The 21188-nt window shown below is 38.1% G+C and overlaps 6 protein-coding genes and 2 non-coding genes across 14 annotated transcripts; 7 read left to right on the forward strand and 1 right to left on the reverse strand.

Moving 5' to 3' along the window:
- The first annotated feature begins 1465 nt into the window (after positions 1 to 1465).
- Positions 1466 to 3503, forward strand: LOC125470052 (50S ribosomal protein L18-like). Its single transcript, XM_048568465.1, has 2 exons — positions 1466 to 1624; positions 2910 to 3503. The coding sequence occupies exon 2, from the start codon at positions 2912 to 2914 to the stop codon at positions 3251 to 3253; it is 342 nt and encodes a 113-aa protein (XP_048424422.1). The 5' UTR covers positions 1466 to 1624; positions 2910 to 2911; the 3' UTR covers positions 3254 to 3503.
- An 886-nt stretch (positions 3504 to 4389) lies between these two features.
- Positions 4390 to 6042, forward strand: LOC125470051 (dormancy-associated protein homolog 3-like). Of its 2 annotated transcripts, none has more exons than XM_048568464.1 (3): positions 4390 to 4580; positions 4843 to 5037; positions 5562 to 6042. In XM_048568464.1, the coding sequence occupies exons 1-3, from the start codon at positions 4460 to 4462 to the stop codon at positions 5669 to 5671; spliced, it is 426 nt and encodes a 141-aa protein (XP_048424421.1). In that variant the 5' UTR covers positions 4390 to 4459; the 3' UTR covers positions 5672 to 6042. The 2 variants fall into 2 exon arrangements, with proteins under 2 accessions (XP_048424421.1, XP_048424420.1); XM_048568463.1 differs by having other exon boundaries at positions 4392 to 4580; positions 5555 to 6042.
- Positions 6043 to 8749: 2707 nt separating this feature from the next.
- On the forward strand, positions 8750 to 11344 carry LOC125470049. Of its 3 annotated transcripts, XM_048568459.1 has the most exons (5): positions 8750 to 8766; positions 8952 to 9072; positions 10177 to 10541; positions 10684 to 11012; positions 11130 to 11344. In XM_048568459.1, the coding sequence occupies exons 2-5, from the start codon at positions 9012 to 9014 to the stop codon at positions 11242 to 11244; spliced, it is 870 nt and encodes a 289-aa protein (XP_048424416.1). In that variant the 5' UTR covers positions 8750 to 8766; positions 8952 to 9011; the 3' UTR covers positions 11245 to 11344. The 3 variants fall into 3 exon arrangements, with proteins under 3 accessions (XP_048424416.1, XP_048424415.1, XP_048424417.1); XM_048568458.1 differs by lacking the exon at positions 8750 to 8766 and having other exon boundaries at positions 8923 to 9072; XM_048568460.1 differs by lacking the exon at positions 8750 to 8766 and having other exon boundaries at positions 8923 to 9072; positions 10183 to 10541.
- Positions 11345 to 11584: 240 nt separating this feature from the next.
- Positions 11585 to 14176, reverse strand: LOC125470050 (malignant T-cell-amplified sequence 1 homolog). 2 transcript variants are annotated; one of them, XM_048568462.1, is made up of 8 exons: positions 14003 to 14173; positions 13240 to 13321; positions 13084 to 13151; positions 12871 to 12968; positions 12540 to 12676; positions 12293 to 12360; positions 12039 to 12102; positions 11585 to 11951 (listed from the first exon to the last, which is right to left on the reverse strand). In XM_048568462.1, exons 1-8 carry the CDS (start codon positions 14011 to 14013, stop codon positions 11934 to 11936), a joined length of 546 nt encoding a protein of 181 aa, XP_048424419.1. In that variant the 5' UTR covers positions 14014 to 14173; the 3' UTR covers positions 11585 to 11933. The 2 variants fall into 2 exon arrangements, 1 of the variants encoding a protein (XP_048424419.1); XR_007252331.1 differs by having other exon boundaries at positions 11896 to 11951; positions 12293 to 12347; positions 14003 to 14176.
- Positions 14177 to 15633: 1457 nt separating this feature from the next.
- On the forward strand, positions 15634 to 18470 carry LOC125470048 (serine/threonine-protein phosphatase PP1). 3 transcript variants are annotated; one of them, XM_048568456.1, is made up of 4 exons: positions 15634 to 16192; positions 17034 to 17593; positions 17830 to 18024; positions 18166 to 18470. In XM_048568456.1, the coding sequence occupies exons 1-4, from the start codon at positions 15997 to 15999 to the stop codon at positions 18172 to 18174; spliced, it is 960 nt and encodes a 319-aa protein (XP_048424413.1). In that variant the 5' UTR covers positions 15634 to 15996; the 3' UTR covers positions 18175 to 18470. The 3 variants fall into 3 exon arrangements, with proteins under 3 accessions (XP_048424413.1, XP_048424412.1, XP_048424414.1); XM_048568455.1 differs by having other exon boundaries at positions 15637 to 16192; positions 18121 to 18470; XM_048568457.1 differs by having other exon boundaries at positions 16055 to 16192; positions 17023 to 17593; positions 18121 to 18470.
- Positions 18471 to 19183: 713 nt separating this feature from the next.
- LOC103930598 (60S ribosomal protein L18-2) lies at positions 19184 to 21161 on the forward strand. The gene is made up of 5 exons (XM_009339954.2): positions 19184 to 19336; positions 19435 to 19524; positions 20265 to 20393; positions 20504 to 20686; positions 20824 to 21161. Exons 1-5 carry the CDS (start codon positions 19334 to 19336, stop codon positions 20980 to 20982), a joined length of 564 nt encoding a protein of 187 aa, XP_009338229.2. The 5' UTR covers positions 19184 to 19333; the 3' UTR covers positions 20983 to 21161.
- LOC125470118 lies at positions 19689 to 19784 on the forward strand. Its single transcript, XR_007252357.1, has one exon. It is a non-coding gene; the product is annotated as a small nucleolar RNA snoR69Y (small nucleolar RNA).
- LOC125470120 lies at positions 20025 to 20100 on the forward strand. Its single transcript, XR_007252359.1, has one exon. It is a non-coding gene; the product is annotated as a small nucleolar RNA snoR53Y (small nucleolar RNA).
- Positions 21162 to 21188: the final 27 nt, after the last annotated feature.

A 21188-nucleotide genomic window follows, 5' to 3' on the forward strand; every position in this document is an offset into this window, starting at 1 on the left:
GTGGATATGATTCCCCTATCTTTGCTAGGAGTAGCTCCTTTCAGTTTTCCCCTTTTCAATGATACTTCACCCCCTTTTAGTTGAAAAAAGATCCTCTCCGGATCTATTCCATCAAGTCTACCAGATTAAATGATCCGAATCTTTTAAATTTTATCCAACAGCTTATCTGTTTTAATTCTTTAAAAGTTATAATAATTTTTTATCATTAGATAAAATTTTAAAACTTCAAACTACTTGATCCGATGATATTGGTGAAAGAAATACTCAAAGAATATCTTCTCCTTTTAGTTTATGGTGGAATTTTTTAGTACTGACCCCAAGATGTCTCTATCATATATACTCTAATCACCGACGTCACATTTCAATAATGGTGGCTTTTGAGAGCAAAGATTTTTGCCCATCATCTTATTTATCATCGTTGTAAAAACTTAAATTTTAAGATTTATGTATTAAATAAACATAAATTTTAAAATTTATACTTTTCCAACTATGATAAATAGGATGCTACTCACCCTCAAACAAAAATGCAACCTTTTGCTGCAATGATTCACTTCTTGAATTTTCAATGCACTCCCCATTTATAAGGAGATTTTTATAAAGCGAGTAAAGAAAAGACAAAAGTTTAGTAACATCTTAGTTGAAGCATACAGAACACGAGGATGGATGACTAAATGTTTAGCAAGAAAGGTATGTAAAACCCTCCCTTGAATAATTATAAAATTGCAGATGAGTGTGTATAAAGGTCTTGTAAACCTATGTTATTTGGATGTTATTCCAAATCCGAACCCGTCCATATTCAACGCGATTTTAAATCTGAACAAGTGATTCTTTTAGTTATATCCGGTTCATTGATTGGGTTGAGTTGGGTTGATCATTTGCCCGTTCATCCCCAACCCAACTCGACTAACCAAATCCAATCTAACCATATTGTAACCCATATCAATTAATGCTCATATTACACCCAAGTGAGCCAAGTCCAAAAACCAACACGCTTTCTAATATTTTTTTTAATAAATTACCCTTTATAATTACTTAAGCTTTTTAAGGCTTTGATTAGTCAGCCCATATTTGTAGTCTCTAAATCCTAAAGCTTTATAGTAGATGGATTTCTGAAATTAAAGTTAGCTAGCTTTGATGCTACTTGGCTTAATTTTTTTAGGAATTCATGAAAACTAAGTTATTACAAGATTAAACTTAAAAAAGTTGGGCAACCCGAACCCAACCCAAGTAAACCCTAACCCAATTAAACCCGAGTCCAAATGAATCCGAATGAAACCTAACCAGAACCTGAACCTGAATTGTAAAAGTTGGATTAGGATTGGGTTGACCTTCAACCCGCCATAGTTGCACCCCTAACAGCGGTAAGTTTCAAATGAAAAAGTCTCAAACAGGCGACAAGCCTTAAAAAGGCCCAAGCTCTAATACCGGCTAAAAAGGCCCAATGATCATTCCCTTATTTTCTTCCCTTCAGAAAAAATAGAAAACAAAAGAAAGAAAAAAACACACTGAAACCTCTACTGTTTCGTTTTGGCAGATTGAACCATTTCGAAAGCTCTGAACTTTGAGCACTTCAGTGAGTTCCGAATCCATCACTTCAAGCTTTCTTTGCAAGACATCCAATTTGGTAAGCAACTCTTAGACTTACTTCTCTCTTGGTCCTATTTTCGGAAATTAAATGCTCTGTTTGGTTCCCCAGAAAATTCAGGAAAAATTGAAATCGAAATCCTGTATATTTCCAACTTTCAGTCGATTAAACCCAAATATCATTTGTGCCAATTTCATGGGATAAATTGTCTCTTTGTTACGATAATTTATGTTTTCTTGGTTAAATTTCAATTCCCATTTCATTTTGCTTTTTAGTTTAAATTCCTGGTGAGATGTATATAATGTAAAGGTTCGTTCTTTGTTTACTATATGTTAAATTAGGAAGAACCCATGTCGTGAAATCGATTATTTTTAGCGCAGTTGGTGTGAGTTTGGAGGTTAAGAAGTTGCACACCAATTGTTTGATAGAAGAATCAACCATTGGGCAATCACTTTCAATCGCTCCCTTAGAGCTTTTATTTCTCTTCCTTTGATCTGATACATGCCACATGGTGTGGTTTGAATCCAATACAATCATGGGGTTCACATACTCTGTGTAGTTACTATAGGCGCTTAGGGATAGAGAGTATATTCAGGTTTGAAAGTTTGAATAGGAGATCTTCCCTAAATATATTTTTTTTGTTTGGAGTAGCCGAAATTGAAGGAAAGATGAGAGAAAATCGGTTATGGTGGTTTGGGCATGTGAAACGAAGGCCTATAGATGCTCCGGTTAGAAGATGCGATTACGACATAGAGGTTCGGGGCCAAAGAGGTAGATGAAGACCTAGGAAGACTTTGGAAGAGACTCTAAGAAAAGACTTGGAGTACTTAGATCTAACGGAAGACGTGGTACATAACCAAGCGCAATGGCGTTTTTGGATTCATATATCCGACCCCAGTTAGTGGGGAAAGACTTTGTTGTTGTGGAGTTTTGGTTTGGTTGACTGAATCATAGACCGGTGGAAATCAAGGACTTCCATTCCATTGCTGCCTAAGTTAGTAGCTTTGGTTTATTCTTTGATGTTTTGCTGCATTGTGGGAGTTATATATATGATGGTAATACTGCATTGATGCTTCATTTTTCTTCATGTAGGACTAGTCTATACATAATTCTGCTGTTTTTCTTCACGTTTCATTTTTCGAGCACCCAATTGTGGTCCATAGATAGTAAAAAATTTCAGTTAAAACTTTTATGAGTGAAGTTCTGAATTATATTCCGCTGTTTTTCTTCATGTTTCATTTTCGAGCAGCTAATCGTGGTCCATTGATAGTCAAAATTTTCAGTTAAACTTGTATGATTGAAGTTCTGACTTATGTGCAAACAGAAATGGGTATCCCTCCTGTCAGGCCACCTAGTATTACAAAGTATCTAAAGCCCTATGTCCTGAAGATGCACTTCACAAACAAATACGTAAGCGCCCAGGTGATCCACACACCAACTGCGACTGTGGCATCTTCTGCAAGCTCCCAAGAAAAGGCCTTGAGAGAAAGCATGGAGATACGTCGTGATGTTGCTGCTGCTGCAAAGATTGGGAAGATATTAGGGGAGCGCCTGCTGCTCAAGAACATTCCCGCTGTATCTGTCCACTTGAAGAAAGAACAGAAATATCACGGTAAAGTTAAAGCTGTCATTGATAGTGTGGTTGAAGCAGGTGTTAAACTACTCTGAAGAATCACTTGAGTGTACTTACATTAAGGTAGTCAGCATCAGTTGTCCTTGTTCTAGACGGGCTGCCGGGGAATGTAAACCGAAGGATTGTGTGGTAGGATATGTCTTTCGATTGCTATGCTACGGTGATCATGAACACTGGTGGAACTTTTGATTTTTCGATGTAATGTTCTGGTTGGATGTTGATTTTGATTTCAACGATATTATTCATCGGATTGCAACTTATGAAATGCGATCACGAGAATCAGCATATCATCAGCTTGGTTTAGGGCCTATTTGGGGTTGAAAGCACTTTCGAGAAAAACATGAGGGATTTTTGGCGGTGTTTGACAAAAATAACTGAAAGTGCTCATGGTTATGAAGGAGAACGTCACATGTTTGAAGGAGTACACATATTCAATTACATTTTTCTTTTGGTAGGAAGGTTGGATCAAGCTTGAAATTCATAGAAAAGCCCGGCCCAAACCGGAAAACCATACCCAAATCCAAGTTGCAGGCCTAGAAGCCAATGACCCAAAATAGCAAACAAACAAAGCAAGCCCAATTGGATGGGATTGTGCAACCCGGATGCCCAGGTAGCCGTACTAAAACCTACTCAAGTATGTCATATGTTTTAACTTACTCACATAAATTACGTAATTTGTTTTTCCAATATCGTCATCTTACTAACCAAGCCGGATGTACTTCAAGGTTTTGAATAATCATCTTAACCAATTTACCTAAATGCAAATAAAATGAGGGCATTATAGTATCTCACTCTTACTTATTGGAAAGATTTTTTAGTGTAATCGAAATATAGACACATAAACGATATGTCATTATACATATAGAAAAACACTAAAATAAAATCATTTTCATCTATTTATATAAGAACATATGACATACCGTCTTGTGTTACGTCATAAAATATCCCATTAACCTTTACCAAAAAAATAAAATATCCTATTAGCCTGGGGTCCGCTTTAGTCACCTCGATCTTATCGCCAACTACGTGCTCCCCGATCTACATGCCACGTCAGCACTCCCTCTGGATCCGACGAACGTTCAAGATATCTCTCGATCTGAAAACTTGTTCGACCTTTAACGCCTCCGCCGTCAATAAATAACCACCCGATCTGCCTCCTTCACTCCCTCAGTGGTCCAATCCCACTACCAAAATAGTTAAAGTGCGGCAGTTCTGCTACCGTTCGGGGATCCTGCAGTAACATGGGACTTCGCCTACTTGACCAGCTTTGGGACGACACCGTCGCCGGGCCGCAGCCCGACAGCGGTCTCGGGAAACTGCGGAAGCACAAAACCTTCAGTTTCCGGTCCAGCTCCGCCACTGGTGCGTCGTCGTTTTAGTACTTGTTAGTCGCCGTGTATTAGCATACGCGATGAACACAACTAACTGCCAAACCTTTTTCCAAATTTACATTAAATTTCCAGGAATAAAAGCTTTTAATCGATAATCTCAGATCATTTGCAAATAGATCAAACGGTTGAAAATGAAATTGCAACATGAAATTTTTACATCATGCGGCTGATACTAATTACGAGTGGGAATCTCGCCGGAAGTTTAATTGTTTGTTTTGGTTTGGTTGAATTAGGATCGTCAGATGGCGGGAACGTACGATCGTACGGTGAGAATTCGACGGAGGAGGCGAAAGTTACGAGGAGTATCATGATAATTAAGCCCCCAGGTTATGGGAGCGGTAACGGCGGATCAGCTCCGGTTTCGCCAGCTGGGTTCACGCCTCCGGCTTCGCCAGCCGGGTCTACGCCGCCGGTGTCCCCGTTTTCTGGTGAGTATTTGAAATGTCAGATATGCCCCTGGCTCCCTGCACGTAGGACCTAGTTTCCACAAATGGTATTGGTGAAGCTTCCACTCATCACGGATGTGTAGGGTAACAAGGGGTGTGGTAGTAATTTAACACGCTGTAGTGTCAAATTTCAATGTTCTAGAATGTGGATGGATTTCTGTGTAGGTACATGCAGCTGTTCATATTGTGATAGTTATGTTTGTTTGTTAAATTGACATTTATGCCCTTGTTGAGAATAGTATCAAATCTGACCACAAGTGATCGGTATACAAGATGTACATCGTTTATTATTATACAAATAATAGAATATGTGAATTAAAAAATTAATAATTTAAAAAAAAATTATTTTCCACCGTATATAAAAATATATAAGTGTTTCCGTTACAATAAAAAATTCTCAACGAGTTGAGCAGTCTTTAATATTCGTAAAGAGTAGTAAGTTGACTTTAACGAGTCGAGCAGTGTTACGAGGCAAATGTTGATAGTGCTGTGTTTTTAGGTGGCAGGGAACCATTCGGGCGGTTTCGAAGAAGGTCAGCATCGGATGCATACGAGAAGGCGAGCGAGGTCGCTGGAGCAAGGAGCGCCCGTTCTCCTTACGACGTGTAACATATGAGTTCTTGTCCAATCGAAATCATCCGTGAGATTCGAGATGTGAGCCCTCCTCACGGCATGCGATGAGATGAACATGTTTTCTGTGGACGGATTAGCCATGACTGGAAGGAAAAAGAAACTGTCTAGGGTTTCCGCGTATTGTTTTGGGTGTTGTTTGTTCTGAGTTGCAATCTAGTTGATGTGCGACTGTAGAAGTGTAGTGGTTGAATCTCCGCTGTTGCTAGGGTTTGGGTGTGTTCGTTCCGAGTTGCTAGGGTTTCCATGTTGCTAAATCTGCATAATCTCTGCTGTTATTTGTAAATAGTGTTTAATTTTCCCTTGCAAGTTCCTGCTGTGGTATTTTGAATTAATAAAACTGGATATTAGGTCGTACATGTGTAATGTTTTATGATGTGGTACTGGATCTATATAACCTGGTGCTTGTGTCAATATTTCTCGTTTGTAGAAATATATCTTATCCATTGGCGCTATTCGTCGTAGTTGTAAGTGTGGACGTATGGCCGGCGGATTCGGGATTAAGAATTTCAGCGTAAAACATTCAAGTTCTATTTAGATGAAATGTGCGCGTAGCACGCAAAAATTTGTCGTGCATTTGGTGGACTAATGGTTATTGCGTTATATTGACAAAGCCAAAGCAATTTGTAGAGTGATGTCGAGACCCCAGGCTGATCGTGGTTGACACGTCTTGTTAAATGTTGTCGAGATATTTCTAGAAGGCATTTCATCAAAGGATCGTCTGTGTCATGCGTTTGGAGAGTCGTCGAAGGATTTTTACATGTGTTTTTCGGGCAGTCGGAGGGTATTGGGATCATCCGAATCTCTATGTGGATCCGGCCATTGCCACAAAGGACCCTATTTCCCGAGACCCTAACTTGATGCCAGAAACATTGATATGAATATAACGTCGATTGAAATTTCCGTTGGTACAACTCCGTTATTGCTTATCCATCTGGATTGTTGAAAGATGCTCTTGTTAGTATAACTTGTACAGAGAACACGAGACGAATCTTATCCATCTGGGATTCTGGGATCATGATCTAGTAAAACTTATCCTAATGCCCATCCGTGATAAGTTAACGGAGCTGTGTACGGACGTATGGGCCAAAAGGGACCATGCCGCTGCCCCTAACCTAACCTAACATTGATATGATGATATGCTTATAACAGAATCTTGTCTATATGATGAGATGCATATATCTTCATTTGAAGAGTGGAAAATACGAGAGATGAAGTTGACACTCCACTAACCTTATTAGGGTAGTGCTGTCCACCATTTCTTTTTAGGCATCACACCTCTTTTTACTTCTCATATAGTCCTTTAATTTTCAACCGTCAGATCGGATGAATTGAAGAAGATTAAGAGACAAAAATCATCAAGAGATGTGTGAGAAGTAAAAAAAGGTGTGTGGATAGCACACCCTTTCTTTTTACTTCTTATGCACTCTTCTCAATCTTCGACCGTCTAATCGAATGAATTAAGAAAATGTTATGATGCAAAATTAACAAATACGTGTGAAGGTAAAACAAATGTGTAAATAGCATTATCCTGTTATATTAAATACTAATAAAAGTTCGACTGCAATAGTACATACCATTCAAGTAGGAGTTTTATAAAAAATTTAATCGTTGCAAAGATTAATTAGAACGCAACATGAAAGATCTAACAGTTCTTTATTTTTCTTTTTGAAGCCCTCAACATGAAAGATCTAACCGTTCTTTATTTTTCTTTTTAAAGCCCTCAATGATACGTAACATGAAAATTTAAAAAACATAAAGACATTAAAGCAAAATAAATGAGATAAAAATGGACACACTGAATCATGATGACAATGCCACCAGCACCTGCTTTGGGTGGGGGTCGATGGCAACCCCCTTCCCTGGCCAATTCCAACTACTTTTCCTTCTCTTTTATCTCCTTAGCTTCTCTGTATTTTACTTAGACCCCTTGTATTTTGGTTTTCTTGAGCTTTCGTCTCATTTTTTTCTGCACTTATCTTAAATTTGGGCTTTTATGTTGCTTTTTTGCTCCAATATTGTTTTCCATCGCACCCCTTAAATAACTCACCTTTGTTTTTCGGCTTATCAGATGCCTTATTTTGATGCACTTTGGTGTTGTGTGGTTGTTAAAATGCTATCAGTATAATTTGGTAAGATTATAGAAACGTTTTTAGCATATTGTGATAACATATTGTATGTTATTTATTATTTTTTCGTTGCATATCCAACAATTCAAATTAAATTTATTCCAAAAGTATACCCCTCATACGAAGAGCCATCCCGTGGTAGGTGGGTCCGCCACCTCCTCTTGGTGCTCTAGTGTCGTAAGGATTTCAGGCGGTGCTTGACTCAGAATTTGGGAAATGGCGTCGTCCTTTTCTGAGCCACAGCTGCAGTGCACTAGTCAATTCCAGACGCAGTGGAGCGCCCAATGGCAAATCTGTTTTTGGAGAAGAATGAAGAGAAGGCAAAAGAGGGAGAATAAGAATCAAGAAAGGGTTTGGAATGGTGGGGCGGTTGTGGCGGTGGGTGATTCTTGTCTTAGGGTTATAAGATTTTTTTAGACGGGTTACTTTTGGGTCTTATTGGGTGGAATCTGGCTTTTGGACCGAGCCATTGAGAATCTTTACTCATGCGATGAATGTATAAGTGACGTTTCATTTGTACCTACCTTAGTTATAAGGCTGTTGTCTTTGTATTGTGTCCGTTTGAACTTTGTTATAAAATTCCTAAAAAAAGAAGGGGTTTTTTTATATGGGTCCAAAGTAACTAAAAATTGAACCTATTTCAAAAGTTAAAAGGCACTAAAAATTAGACCTATTTCAAAAGATGGCCTATAAAATTGGACTTATTTCAAATTTTTTCAAAAAAGAAAGGGTTTGGAATGGTGCCAATTTTTATTTCTCTATTTTAAGTAGGAATAAATTAGAAATATTATAAATTTATGTGGATGTTTGTAGAAATATGTAAAAATAAGTACAGAAACGAAAGGGCAACATATATGGGCCTCCAACCTGAGTCCATGTTTCCCTTCCGACCCGGTTAGCAGTTTGGGCCCTTCACCACAGGCCTGAGACTTGTGGTACATCGGGTCACCGGGTACCCACCACAACCACTGTTCTCATCGGGTCAGTTTTTGTTAAAGAGTTCTAACGAACATTCTCGTTATTATAACGAAAAATCATATTTTTATCTTTTTTGATGTTATTCATTTGGCTCTTTATTTATTATTTTTCATTAAATTTAAAGTTTCATCGGTTTTTGTTTTGCCTCACTTCCGTCAGGACTCTGATTCCGAGTCTTTCAGCAGCTCTCATATGGAAGAAACCACCGAGTGACGAAAAATGGGTTGCGCGTCTCTGATCCTGCTGCTCCTTCTCAATACACTCGTCCCCTCTTTAAATGGTAAATACATACATACATACACACACTCATATATATATATATATATATATATATTAAATATCATTTTTCTTGTTTGTTTTCAGATCCTAATTGTTTGATTTTCAGATCCTAGAATCAGTTTGATGTGGAGGCACTATTCTAAAAATCCCCGCCTAGCGCCGTCTAGGCGGTTAGCAGTTAGTCACTGCCCCGATTAATGCCTAGACGTTTGAAAATTAAGAAAGAGCGTTTAGATCACCTAGGCACCTGCCTAGGCACCCGTCTAAGTTGCGACTCACTTAGATAGAAAATAAATAACTTTTATTTTGTATTTTATTTTTTTAATAAATTGGAAGAGACTTGTTGAATACTTAAATGAATACACATTATATGCTTCTTCCCCATGTTTTCATTATATTCCAATACTTTCTAATACATATGTCATTCTATTTTTTAGTTTATAATAAAGTTATATATATTTTAGGTATAAGCAGACACTTACTTACACGAAATGTAATAGATTTACTTAAATCTGCCTAGTCCACCTAGGTGCCTGTCTAGGTCCCGTCTAGCGCCTAGTTTATTTTAGAACCTCGTGTGGAGGTCTATGTCAATTATGTCTCTGGTTGACAAGCCATGAAGGGGCATGCTCTTTTTTTGAAGCTGACATAAGTTGTCTTTGGCGTGCCCCGACTGCCTTATCACATCTTACGAGTGCATGATCATTGTTCATTTTTCATATGTAATGGCGGTGTGGAAATTGGAAGCAATCTGCTTGTTGTTTCCTTAATCAGCAGAATGACATCTGCTTTCTGGATTTGCCCTCGTATCGGTGTTGCTCTTGTAATCTGATTTATGTATGTAAGCATGGTTTATTTCTTTAACTTAAAAGGCAACCAGAAGAAATTCTGGTTCTTCCCAAGAATCCCAAGCAAGAATGTAATTGCATTTCTTGTGGGGCAATACGTTAGGCTTTTCCGGTTCGCAGTGACAATCATCTTCAAGAGTGTTACCAAATTATTTTGGAGAAATTCAATTCCTATGTAAAGAATTTTTTACATGGTTTTCAAATGATTTTTGCATATACGCTAGTTAGTCATTAAACGTTATCTAAATCTGTTTTAGTTGCAGGTAAACCTGACAGTGTATGCATTTCTCAAGGCGGTCGTTTCCCACCATTCTCTTCCGAGGGTAAACCTCCAAAACGTCTGAGTAAGGGACCCAAAGATCTGACCCTTTGCAGAGTGTTCCGCAAAAAAACTTGCTGTGATGTAGCCCAGACACATCCTGCACTGGTATCCGTTAGGAAGTTGGCTTCATCAGGGGAAGCTGGCCCAGAGTGCTTGCATGTATGGGAATTACTGGAATGTTCCATCTGTGATCCCCGCATTGGCGTGCAGTCAGGACCTCCAGCTATATGTGCCTCTTTCTGTGACAGGGTTTTTGAGGCTTGTGCTGAGGCTTACTACTCTACGGATGCAATAACACAGGTATGTGGGTGACCTTTAACTTCCAGTCGAGGAATATTTTTACCGACTTATAATTTGACATAACCAAAGAAATAGGTGATTAAACTGATCTCTTTTGGGTGCATTAGGGAATTGCATTTTGTGATTAATTACATTCTTCCAGGTTCTAGCACCATGTGGAGTAAATGATTATGTTTGCGGCAGGGCCTCTGAATGGATTCGTAATGGCACGGAGTTCTGCCATGCGGCAGGATTTGCTGTTAAAGATGATGTATCCATGAGCAACGAAGAAGCATTTTGCTATGGTGGTAAAGCCAGTCTTGACTTGATTGCTGATTCATGGAAGGCTTCACCTTCTGAGGTGCCCCAGAAAGCTGAGAGCTTGAGGCTGCTAGAGGAATTCCAGCAGAGGTGGAGGGAAATGCCATTTAGTGAACGAGTTTCTTGGGCCGTCGGAGGATTGGTCCTTACAGCCGGCCTATTGTTTGTAAGGTATGCCCTTCTTCTGCCGCCACATTTCAATTGCCATAATGAGATTTTGTAGTGTTGCTAGCTTGGATCGTTTTTCGCTTCGCTGTTGATCTTTTCTTTGTTCATGTCTTTATGCAGCAAACGAAAACGACGTAGCCAGCGCCACAATGTAGCCGCTCTACGAATCAGGAAATTTGAAGCCAAGATAAGCCAGAAATCTCCTAGTAGTCCGAGAAGTAGGAGAAACAAGTAAAAGATGTATTTCTAGTACGGAAAACGTTTAGTTATAGAAAGTTTGTTGCTCCTTTGCTATTCTGCGAGCACCGAAATGTATTAGTTTTAGCATTTCTTCACTTGCATTCTTCTCAAGCGATCGATCGTCGTTGCAATCCGAATACTTTACCGGACCATTCAATCGGTAGGAGCAATGACGGTGTGTACAAAGGGTAAGGACGTAGTCAACACGAGTTGATAACTCATGCTTACTAGGAATTCCTCGTTGAACACCAACAATTGCAATGATCCATCCCCATCACGATGAAATTTCAAAGAATAACTGGGCCTGTCAGCCAAGGCTATCCCGAAACTGTCCAAGAGGAAATCATAATTTCGTTCATTTATCTTCGCAAAGACGTGTAGTTCTTCACTGGAGAAGATGTCAAGAACATATGCTTGGGAGTTGGGAATTCACCTCTTACATCATATAAGAAAAATACCTCTAAATTGTATAACAAAATGGATATGACCATCTTACGATGAATTTGATAAAGATGATCACTCCACATACAAATACAAAACAAGTAAATATGGTTAGGGTATACGCATGACTCGTAAAGCTCAGACCTAACACTCCGAAAAACAGAAAAGTCAAGACCACATTGATGAAACTAACATATGTTCTTCATTTCTTGTTGATGTTACCGCGGATAGTCTTCAGTATCTTCAATCTAGATGTTCCATCTGCATAGCAAGGCAAAAGATTTAAAAATGAAACACTAGTTAAAACACCGGCGATGGCCATAAATACAAGGACACTGAACGACGTACCTTCCAAAGGCCATCGTTAAGATAGTGCATGTTGTCAACTCCGATTCCCTTGTTGATATCTCTTCTGCAAGACAAGGGGAAGACTCAACTTCGTAACTAAGACAATCAGCAACGGATAACTAGGCTAGCTTTGAAGTCGGTAATACAAGTTAGGCTCTCGTATTATATATCTTGTCCTCAATATTCTAAGGGTACCCAAGGCATTACTCAAGGAGAAGCAACGATAATGTCCTTCGAATAAGAAAATAACTTACATTTCTTTTGCTGACATTTTTGTGAAGCCAATTGCAAGAGCATGTTGTTTTCCTTCTGCCATTATTGCCTGAGCGTAATCAGTTTTACAAATCAGAGACATACAAAACAAACTTAACTTCAACATTTCCGTCTCATGACAAGACAATTATTTAAATCAACTCGACATAACATTTGAACCAAAAAAGTTCTAACATGAGTATGACGTTACATTAATACAAAGAAAAAAAAGAGACATAAAACTCGTACCACGGGAGTTTCTGCACCCACTTCATCATCCAAAGCACCACCGGGAGAAGTTAGACCTGGACACATTATGTTTGCACCAGAGAGAACAAACCTTATGGCACCCCTATCTACTTGCAACTTTTTCATTATGTCTGGATCTGTAAAACCCGAAGGAAACCCTGAGCTTTCTCAGTTACAACTATTTGGAAGGAAAATTCACCAACTATGTAGCTTTTTAGTTGAGAAAAATAATATAATCCACTCAAAAGACGAAGCAAATCAAGGATTGTATAACTGGTTCATAGACCAGACTTGATGAGATAAGGCATTTTGGCGGTAAAAAAACTTTTACATTGATGAAGAAGTCTTAGGGTAGGCATATATGGTCCATCACGAATGTTGAAAAATAGTGGCACGTTGTTTACCACTACCAAATTTAGATGGTTCTGACTGCAAAAGTCGAGCATGTGGAGGACAACGTTAGATATATGGAGATAATACAGCATGAAACAAATAGCTGAGTTAAGAAGTAAAACACAGAAGCAGGACCAACAGAGCGACAAACCATTTAGCCACAATAAGAGGAGATTTCTTTGGGATCAAATCTTCCAACACCTGTTCGAGTCCCGGGTACTGCAGTTGAAGTTAACTTTGTGTTACAGACATATGTAAAGTGTATCTTAAAGCATCCGTGAAATTCCTATGAACCTAATCATCTTACCTCATCTGCAATACTCTGCCGAATTTTGCGCTGGACAGATGCCTTAACTTGATTTTGTGCAGACACCTCTTCAGTAGAAAACCTACAACATAACACACGTATTATGCAATCATATTACGAAATATTCCCCTTACGCATCTATTGCAACAAACAAAAATTTGCTACTCCAAACCACTCCCACACAAAAACAAATATTTGAGAACCCTAACCATCCTCCCCAAATAATTAACCTCATCTTCCATAAAAACCCAAAAGAAGTGACCTTTCAAGATTCATCTTAACATCAAAACATCCCACATACAGCACAAAACCAACTTTGCTGAGAAGGATCAAGCTTTAGAACGGTTGCTTAAACCACAGAGAAGCAATGGCACAATTCAAATTTATACTTCCACAACAACAACGCCTTATGGGTCAGCTGTATAAATCTTAGAACGCCACTGCGGTTGATTTTGCGCCCGTTAGCTCCAAGTATTCAAATTTATACTTCCAATTACACAAAATAACAAATGAACTTCAGGGCATAAATCCAAAATTAAAACCCATAAAGGTATATAATCAGAAAACACAATTGAAAACAAAATTGAAACGCTGTTTAATTTTTCATCGAATTAAACCGAACCCAGAAATCATATGCCTCAATGATAAAAAAAAAAAAAAAAAAAGAAAAAGAAAAGCAAACAAATAACATATATTTAAAGATAAACACCTATACATACAATATATATATATATATATATATATATATATATATAAAGCTTACTTCTTGAACATTCTGGAAATGGAGGATGAAGAAATCTAAGATCTTCAAGAGCAAGCAAAGAAAACCCTTCAACTGGTATTAAGGTCGAACAATACAACCTTGAATTCTGCTTCGAATTTTTCTTTTGTAGCACTGACTGGTGCGGAATCTAGTGAGCTCAGCCGCGCACCATAGCCCGCGTCGGTGTAGCTAGTTGTAAGCCACTTTTTGGGCCTTTATAGGTTGGGCTAGCCTGCAAGTAAATTTAGGGTTTGGGTTGGGTTATGTGTTCTTAGGCAAAGTGACTTTTCATTGAAATGAAACTGATCCATTGTAAAGGCCCACTTTCTTAAAGTGCAAAAGAGACGTGGATGTTATTAATGATTCGTTTGAAAGTGCTTTTAAATTGACTGAAAGTGTTTTTAGTAGAAATGTTTTTGGAACCAATCCTTAGTAAAAAAGCAAGTGAATTGTGAAAAAGTACTTGAAGTGTTTTCTGAAATAAGCACATTTAAATGTAATTGAGTGTCTGCAGGAGCTTTCAGCAGCCAAATTGCATCCTTACTCAAACCTTCCTAATTGCAATAGGTGGCAATTTAACCCAGTACAATTATTGGTGATATCTATTGTTTCATCACCTCAACTTTGGCTTTTTTTTTTTTTTTATTTTTATTTTTTATTTTTAAGATTGTCATCTAAAAGATAAATACTTTTTGATCGAGAAACTATAAGGAGATTTTTTTTAAAGTGAGATTCTCAATGGACTTTTTATTGCTGCATGTTTTTAGTATAATATCTAATCACATTTAGACACGTGTCTACATAATTAAAAGTATAAACACAAATTGAACATGTGTTTAAATGTAATTGGGTGTCCGCAGGAGTTTTCAGTAGCCAAGTTGCATCCTTACTCAACCCCAAGGACACCCACTAATTGCAATAGGTAGCAATTTAACCCAATACAATCAAGGAAAATTAACGAAAAGTTCACTTTTAATGAAAAGTCATTTTTAAAGGTATAATAAATAATACCAAAAAAATGTATAAATGTGATTTTTCGTTAAAATGAACAGTACTAAGAATATTTTGTTAAAACTCTCGTACAATTATTGATGATATCTATGGTTTCATCACCACCACTTTAGCATTTTACTTTTTAAAAGATTGTCATCTAAAAGATAAATACTTTTTTATCGAGAAACTATAAGGGTATCTTTTTAAAGTAAGATTCTCGATAGGTTTTTTTTGTGATTGGAAGTTTTTAGTATAATATTTTATAATGTTTACATGTGAGTTCGCGTTAAATTATGAAGTGAGTATAAAATTATAAATATATTTTTAATTTACGAGGAAGGTTTTGTTCAGTCCTAACGCATGAGAGGATGAAATTTTGCACAATGTCGGTATCAGGGTTTGATGCACCCAGTATTCTAATATAAGTAGTTATTTTTTTTTTTAATTTTCAAATATTAAACTAATTGTATTATAACACTTATTATACTGATTGTTTTCGGGAAGGATGAAAAAAATTCAACCCTGCCGGATGAGGAGCACTGACTGAGGACCAAAAACATGAGTCCACGTGTTCCACGTTGCTATCATGCGCCCCCACTTGGTCGTCAACTTTGAAGGTTTCAACAAAATTGAAATTACATGGCGCTGCGAGAAAAATGTAGAGATAAAGAAACGTTCAAGGCAAATCCCAATTTTCTGACGCATCTTATCCCAATCATTCATTCGCTTTCACCCTCAATTTCCTTCTGTTGCTTCTCCCACATCCAAAACTCAAATTTTTTTCTTTTTCTGTTATCTGTTGTTGTTTTGTCAAATTTTGCAGCTAATAAATTGAATTTCTCAGCCTATCTTTGTTGACCCAGTTGATCTTTCTTATTATTCAATTCAAAAAGTTGGGTTCTTGATTCAAATCTCTAGATTCCAGAGCAACCCATTTATCCAATCTGTCTGGTTCTTCAGAAATTGAACAATTTCAATCTGGGTTCTTTCGAGCAGAAAAGATGATGATGATGACAATGGAGGGGATGATGGATAAGGGTGTGTTGGATGATATAATCAGGAGGTTGTTGGAAGGTAAAGGAGGGAAGCAAGTGCAGCTATCGGAGGCGGAGATCCGGCAGCTCTGCGTTAACGCCCGCCAAATCTTCCTCGCTCAGCCTAATCTTCTCGAGGTCCGAGCTCCGGTTCGCATATGCGGTCAGCTCTCTCTCATCCTCTCTCACAGCCTTTTTATGGAAATTATGGTGATTTGAATTGTCCAATTTAAAAGATCATTTATTTTTTGGTGTTTGCTTGTGGATTATGTAAATATTTGGTATTGAATAAGAATGGTGGTGAAAAATGGAAATTATACAACAACAGCAACCAAGTCTTATCCCACCAAGTGGGGTTGGCTACATGAATCCTAGAACATTATTGCGCATGGATTTGCGCCGGTCTTCCGTTAGCTCTCCATATCTTTTCTTATGATAATTCGAATAAATTGGAGTGTGTGAATTTTTGGTTTTTCATGTTCTGTAATGGATAATTAACTTATGCAAAATTCTGTATGAATTTTGAGGAAAATAGGATATTTCCGATGCTATCTTCATTAGATCAATTCGGAATCTGTTTGAGTGATCGAGATGTGTCGAGGTGTTGGCATTGTATGCCATTTTGTTCATTCAATTGTTCATTTTCTGGTCAAAAATGACAACGAAAGCCAACGAAATGGTTATTGTTTTTCGTAATGACCGGTTTATTTCGCTGGCTATAAGGATAACATAATCATGTACTTTTTTCTTAATCAGCTAACAAAATTATTGTTTTTCGCAATGCTGGTTTATTTTGCTGCATTTTGAGTACTCGATATCATTGAGTTTGTGTCGTTCGGATCAGTTTCTTGGTCCTGTTATCGTACCTCATGGCACAGTCCAAGATATGCTAATGTAGCTTGCATGAAACACAGGGAAATGAACTTGAAGGCAAACATTCGTACAATTATCTCCTTATATTTCTTTATGTCCTTGGTCTTCCTAATATTGCAGGCGTCTTACAGGTGATATACATGGACAATACCAAGACTTACTAAGGCTGTTCGAATACGGTGGTTACCCTCCTTCTGCAAACTACCTGTTTCTAGGAGATTATGTAGATCGAGGAAAGCAAAGTTTGGAGACAATCTGTTTACTTCTGGCCTACAAAATAAAATATCCTGACAAAGTTTTCCTTTTGAGGGGAAACCATGAAGATGCAAAGATTAATCGAATATATGGGTTCTATGATGAGTGCAAAAGGAGGTTTAATGTTAGGCTTTGGAAAATATTTACTGAGTGCTTTAACTGTTTGCCTGTGGCTGCACTTATTGATGGGAAGATACTTTGTATGCATGGCGGGCTCTCACCAGAGTTGAAAAACTTGGACCAAATAAAGGAAATTTCAAGGCCAACTGACATTCCAGATAATGGTCTTTTATGCGATCTGCTTTGGTCGGATCCTGATGCTAGGGTTGAGGGCTGGGCAGAGAGTGATCGAGGTGTTTCCTGTACTTTTGGAGCCGATAGAGTTACTGACTTTTTAGATAAGAATGAACTTGATCTCATTTGCCGGGGTCATCAGGTAATCCTATTTTTATTTGATGAAATTGAATCCAAGTAACAAATGACCTAATTGTATATGTCATATGTGTGTAGCCAAAACAAGCCTTCCCACCCCATCTCACTTTTTTCATTCCCTGGCACCTCTAGGCGTCCTTTGTGCAGATCGTTTTCACTATTTGCTGAATTAACTTGCATAGTCACTTAATCCTACTTGTCCTGATTAATAATTATGTAAGTGACACCGCAACACTGTAGGTGGTGGAGGATGGCTATGAGTTTTTTGCAAAACGAAGATTAGTCACAATATTTTCAGCTCCAAACTATGGCGGGGAGTTTGATAATGCCGGTGCTTTGTTGAGCGTTGATGAAGCCCTAGTGTGTTCCTTTGAGATATTGAAACCAGTTGATCATAAAGCATCCCCGAGTGGTTCAAAGCCAAATCTTAAAAAGGTATTTGTGTCGCCATTTATATTTGTTATGATAATATTCGTATGTGATATTTAATCATGAATTCATGATGTCCTTATGTTGTGCATCTTTGGGCAGACTCCTAAAACCCGAAAGAACTGATTATTTGGAGATTTATCACAGCTCAATTAGGGAAATACAACAAGTTTGACAGGTGCTAGAGTTTGGATTTCGTTTTGGAGGAGCTTGACAAGGGAGAAGCGCCTGTCTTAATCCGAGAGTTCAAGTTGGATCACATTGAAGACTATCAGATAATTTTATTGCACGAAAGTTTTTATGAAATTTGTAAATCGTAATTGCATGTGTTATTGCTTGTGCAGGGTAGAGGTTTTCGGTTTAGACTACGTTTTGGTTTGTTTTTTGTTGAGCATTTGTATATTATGTTTCATCACAGCATTTCAGAATCTACTTCTCTGGTTTCCTCATTAGCCTTCGCTTCTTTAAATCAATGTTCATGTACAAGTGTGTTACTGCAAATAGCATGAGAAGAGGGAAAAAAACGAAGAGCCAAGGGACCAAAGAAGAAATGCTGGGTTTGTGGGAGCGGAGGAGATGACGACGAAATTCTTGTTTTTCGATTGGTTGATCTTCCCGTCGATAACGACCTTGGTTTCAATCAACCCGAGTACTAACAAGTTAGTTAATACAACGCTAACCACTATTTTGAGTCTATTTTACAATGTCATCCCATGATCCGATCAACCCGAGTACTAACAAGTTAGTTAATACAACGCAAATCACTATTTTGAGTATGTTTTACAATGTCATCCCATGATCCGAGCCGATTAGTTTTTAGGTAATCAATGCAATTATCCATCACCCGCATTTCAAACGCCACAAAGAGGAAGGGATACATTCCAAGCTACAAGATGGATAACAATAGTTTCACCTAGCCGAACGAATAGGTCTTCCAGCATTGAGTGGTATGGAAAATGATGATTAAGGTTAAAAGTAAAATATCAACTAGTTGTGCAAACTGAAATCTAACATCTAAAACACCTGTAACACTGAGTGTTGCAGAACATTAAGGCCACACCAAAAAAAAAAAAAAAAACTACGCCGACCCTTGGCGACAAATCTCATTGGGCCACTCTCGATGATGGGCTATTTTGGGTTATATGAGTACATAAATTGGGCCGAAAGCTAGGGCTCCATTTGGATCACTCCCCTACAGACCCGCCCGGCACGTCCGGCACGAGCATCATCAATGGTAAAGTTATAAAGCTTGTCAAAACCCTAGCTTTCAGTAAGCGGTTTCCCGAGCTACCGAGCTTCAACACCAGCAGCAACAATGGTATCTCTCTCTCTCTCTCTCTCTCTCTCTCTCTCTCTCTTCATTTGTATTAGCACCTGTATTGATATGTGAATAACATTGGGTGTGGTACGAAACAGGGGATCGATCTCGTCGCAGGAGGTAAGAGCAAGAAGACGAAGCGCACTGCGCCCAAGTCCGATGATATCTATCTCAAGCTTCTCGTCAAGGTATATAATTTCGCGTCCTTGTAAATGTCTACGTATTTTGTATTTATCGGATTTTGTATCTCGATATGAATTGGTTGCAGCAAATGAAAGTTTGAATTTTGTTGATTCCGTTTTGTTAATATCCAATTTTCATTTCTGGGTTTTAATAGTTTTGGGGGTGTTGTTGTTTCTGCAATGACGATATGTGTGTATCCCAGCTCATTACGAGACCTTTTGTGGTCAAGGAATACAAATAATTCCACATCCATCTGAGCCTTTCGCAACTTCGGTTCGTTAAATCTGATTAACCAAAAACAAAAACAATGTATCTGTTATTGGTGTAAATTGCTACCTTTTGTTCTTGTGTTATGCTGTGATTGTTTGGATTCGTAAACCGTGCAATGTTGGTGTTGTTTTTCAATTGTTTTGTGATCAAAACATCGAAAAAGCAACTTTGTTTGGTTTCTTATCCCAAATGTTGTAGCTTCCTGTTTTAATGTTGTTCAACTGTGGAGAAAATGTTTCCCTGTGATGCTTTGAACCATGCTAATCCTGATTATTTCATGATTATAGTTGTCTAAATATTCTGAGGGAACAAGCTCCTATTTTTCAAATTTGTTCGTTTGAGTTTGTTAACCAGGTTTTGTTTAGCGGGGTTCATGAAATCGCCCTTATTTTTCTGTAAATTTTGGTCTTTTTAATTATGCATATAAACGTATGAATGTGTAGGCTGATTGGGTCCCTGGTTTGTTCTTGGTCAGCTATACCGTTTTCTTGTCAGGAGAACTGGAAGCAAGTTCAATGCAGTCATTCTCAAACGTTTGTTCATGAGCAAAGTCAACAAGGCACCACTTTCTCTCTCAAGGTTGATCAAGTATATGCAAGGAAAGGTTAGTTAGTCTGAATCGTCATTTCCTTTTTACTCTTAAGTTACCTGCTCTTGAGATATCTGTATTTTTAATGTTCGTTTTCGTTCTAAAAAGGCTTTGATCTTGTACAGGACAACAAGATTGCTGTGGTTGTGGGGACCGTGACCGATGATATTAGGGTCTATGAGGTTCCTCAATTGAAGGTTACAGCACTGAGGTTCACTGAGACTGCAAGGGCCAGGATTGAGAAGGCAGGAGGAGAGTGCTTGACATTCGATCAGCTTGCTTTGAGAGCACCATTGGGTCAGAATGTGGTATGAGTTCTTTATACCACCGAGTAGTTTCAATTTAAAATATGCTAAATTGATCCGTACCACACAATGGTATCACTGTTAAATTTAATCTCTTTTCTCAAGTTAATAAGTAAAACTTCTTTTGGCCGCCCATGCAGGTTCTCCTCAGAGGTCCAAAGAATTCCCGTGAAGCAGTGAAGCACTTCGGTCCAGCTCCTGGTGTACCACACAGCCACACCAAACCTTATGTGCGGTCCAAGGGAAGGAAGTTTGAGAAGGCTAGAGGAAAGAGGAACAGCAAGGGCTTTAGAGTTTAACCCGATTACAATTAAAAACGGTATTTCTGGAATCCAATGTTGCTTTGGCATTAGGTGTCTGGTATCGTGTTTACTTTATTTCACTGTTAACTCCAATTGTCTCTATTACCAAAAGAGAAGATTGTTTGATACATTTGAGGAATGCAATTATATTCCAATCCCGATTCCCCTTTCATAAATTCTCCTTTTGCCATGCTGGTACAGAT

Source organism: the organism of the source record quoted next, unplaced genomic scaffold, assembly GCF_019419815.1.
Source record: "Pyrus x bretschneideri cultivar Hongxiangsu unplaced genomic scaffold, Pyrus_bretschneideri_v1 Contig48, whole genome shotgun sequence".
NCBI classification, from domain to species: Eukaryota; Viridiplantae; Streptophyta; class Magnoliopsida; order Rosales; family Rosaceae; genus Pyrus; species Pyrus x bretschneideri.

Coding starts and splice junctions, on each gene's coding strand:
- LOC125470052 (XM_048568465.1), top strand. CDS start 2,912: ATGGGTATCCCTCCTGTCAGGCCACCTAGTATTACAAAGTATCTAAAG.
- LOC125470051 (XM_048568464.1), top strand. CDS start 4,460: ATGGGACTTCGCCTACTTGACCAGCTTTGGGACGACACCGTCGCCGGG. Junction 4,581..4,842: donor CCGGTCCAGCTCCGCCACTG/GTGCGTCGTCGT, acceptor TGGTTGAATTAG/GATCGTCAGATGGCGGGAAC. Junction 5,038..5,561: donor GCCGGTGTCCCCGTTTTCTG/GTGAGTATTTGA, acceptor TTTAGGTGGCAG/GGAACCATTCGGGCGGTTTC.
- LOC125470049 (XM_048568459.1), top strand. CDS start 9,012: ATGGGTTGCGCGTCTCTGATCCTGCTGCTCCTTCTCAATACACTCGTC. Junction 10,542..10,683: donor CTACGGATGCAATAACACAG/GTATGTGGGTGA, acceptor ACATTCTTCCAG/GTTCTAGCACCATGTGGAGT. Junction 11,013..11,129: donor GCCGGCCTATTGTTTGTAAG/GTATGCCCTTCT, acceptor GTCTTTATGCAG/CAAACGAAAACGACGTAGCC.
- LOC125470050 (XM_048568462.1), bottom strand. Junction 13,152..13,239: donor GGCAGAGTATTGCAGATGAG/GTAAGATGATTA, acceptor CTTCAACTGCAG/TACCCGGGACTCGAACAGGT. Junction 12,677..12,870: donor CCTAAGACTTCTTCATCAAT/GTAAAAGTTTTT, acceptor CGGGTTTTACAG/ATCCAGACATAATGAAAAAG.
- LOC125470048 (XM_048568455.1), top strand. CDS start 15,997: ATGATGATGATGACAATGGAGGGGATGATGGATAAGGGTGTGTTGGAT. Junction 16,193..17,033: donor AGCTCCGGTTCGCATATGCG/GTCAGCTCTCTC, acceptor GGCGTCTTACAG/GTGATATACATGGACAATAC. Junction 18,025..18,120: donor CAAAGCCAAATCTTAAAAAG/GTATTTGTGTCG, acceptor ATCTTTGGGCAG/ACTCCTAAAACCCGAAAGAA.
- LOC103930598 (XM_009339954.2), top strand. Junction 19,525..20,264: donor ATCTCAAGCTTCTCGTCAAG/GTATATAATTTC, acceptor GTTCTTGGTCAG/CTATACCGTTTTCTTGTCAG. Junction 20,687..20,823: donor CACCATTGGGTCAGAATGTG/GTATGAGTTCTT, acceptor CCGCCCATGCAG/GTTCTCCTCAGAGGTCCAAA.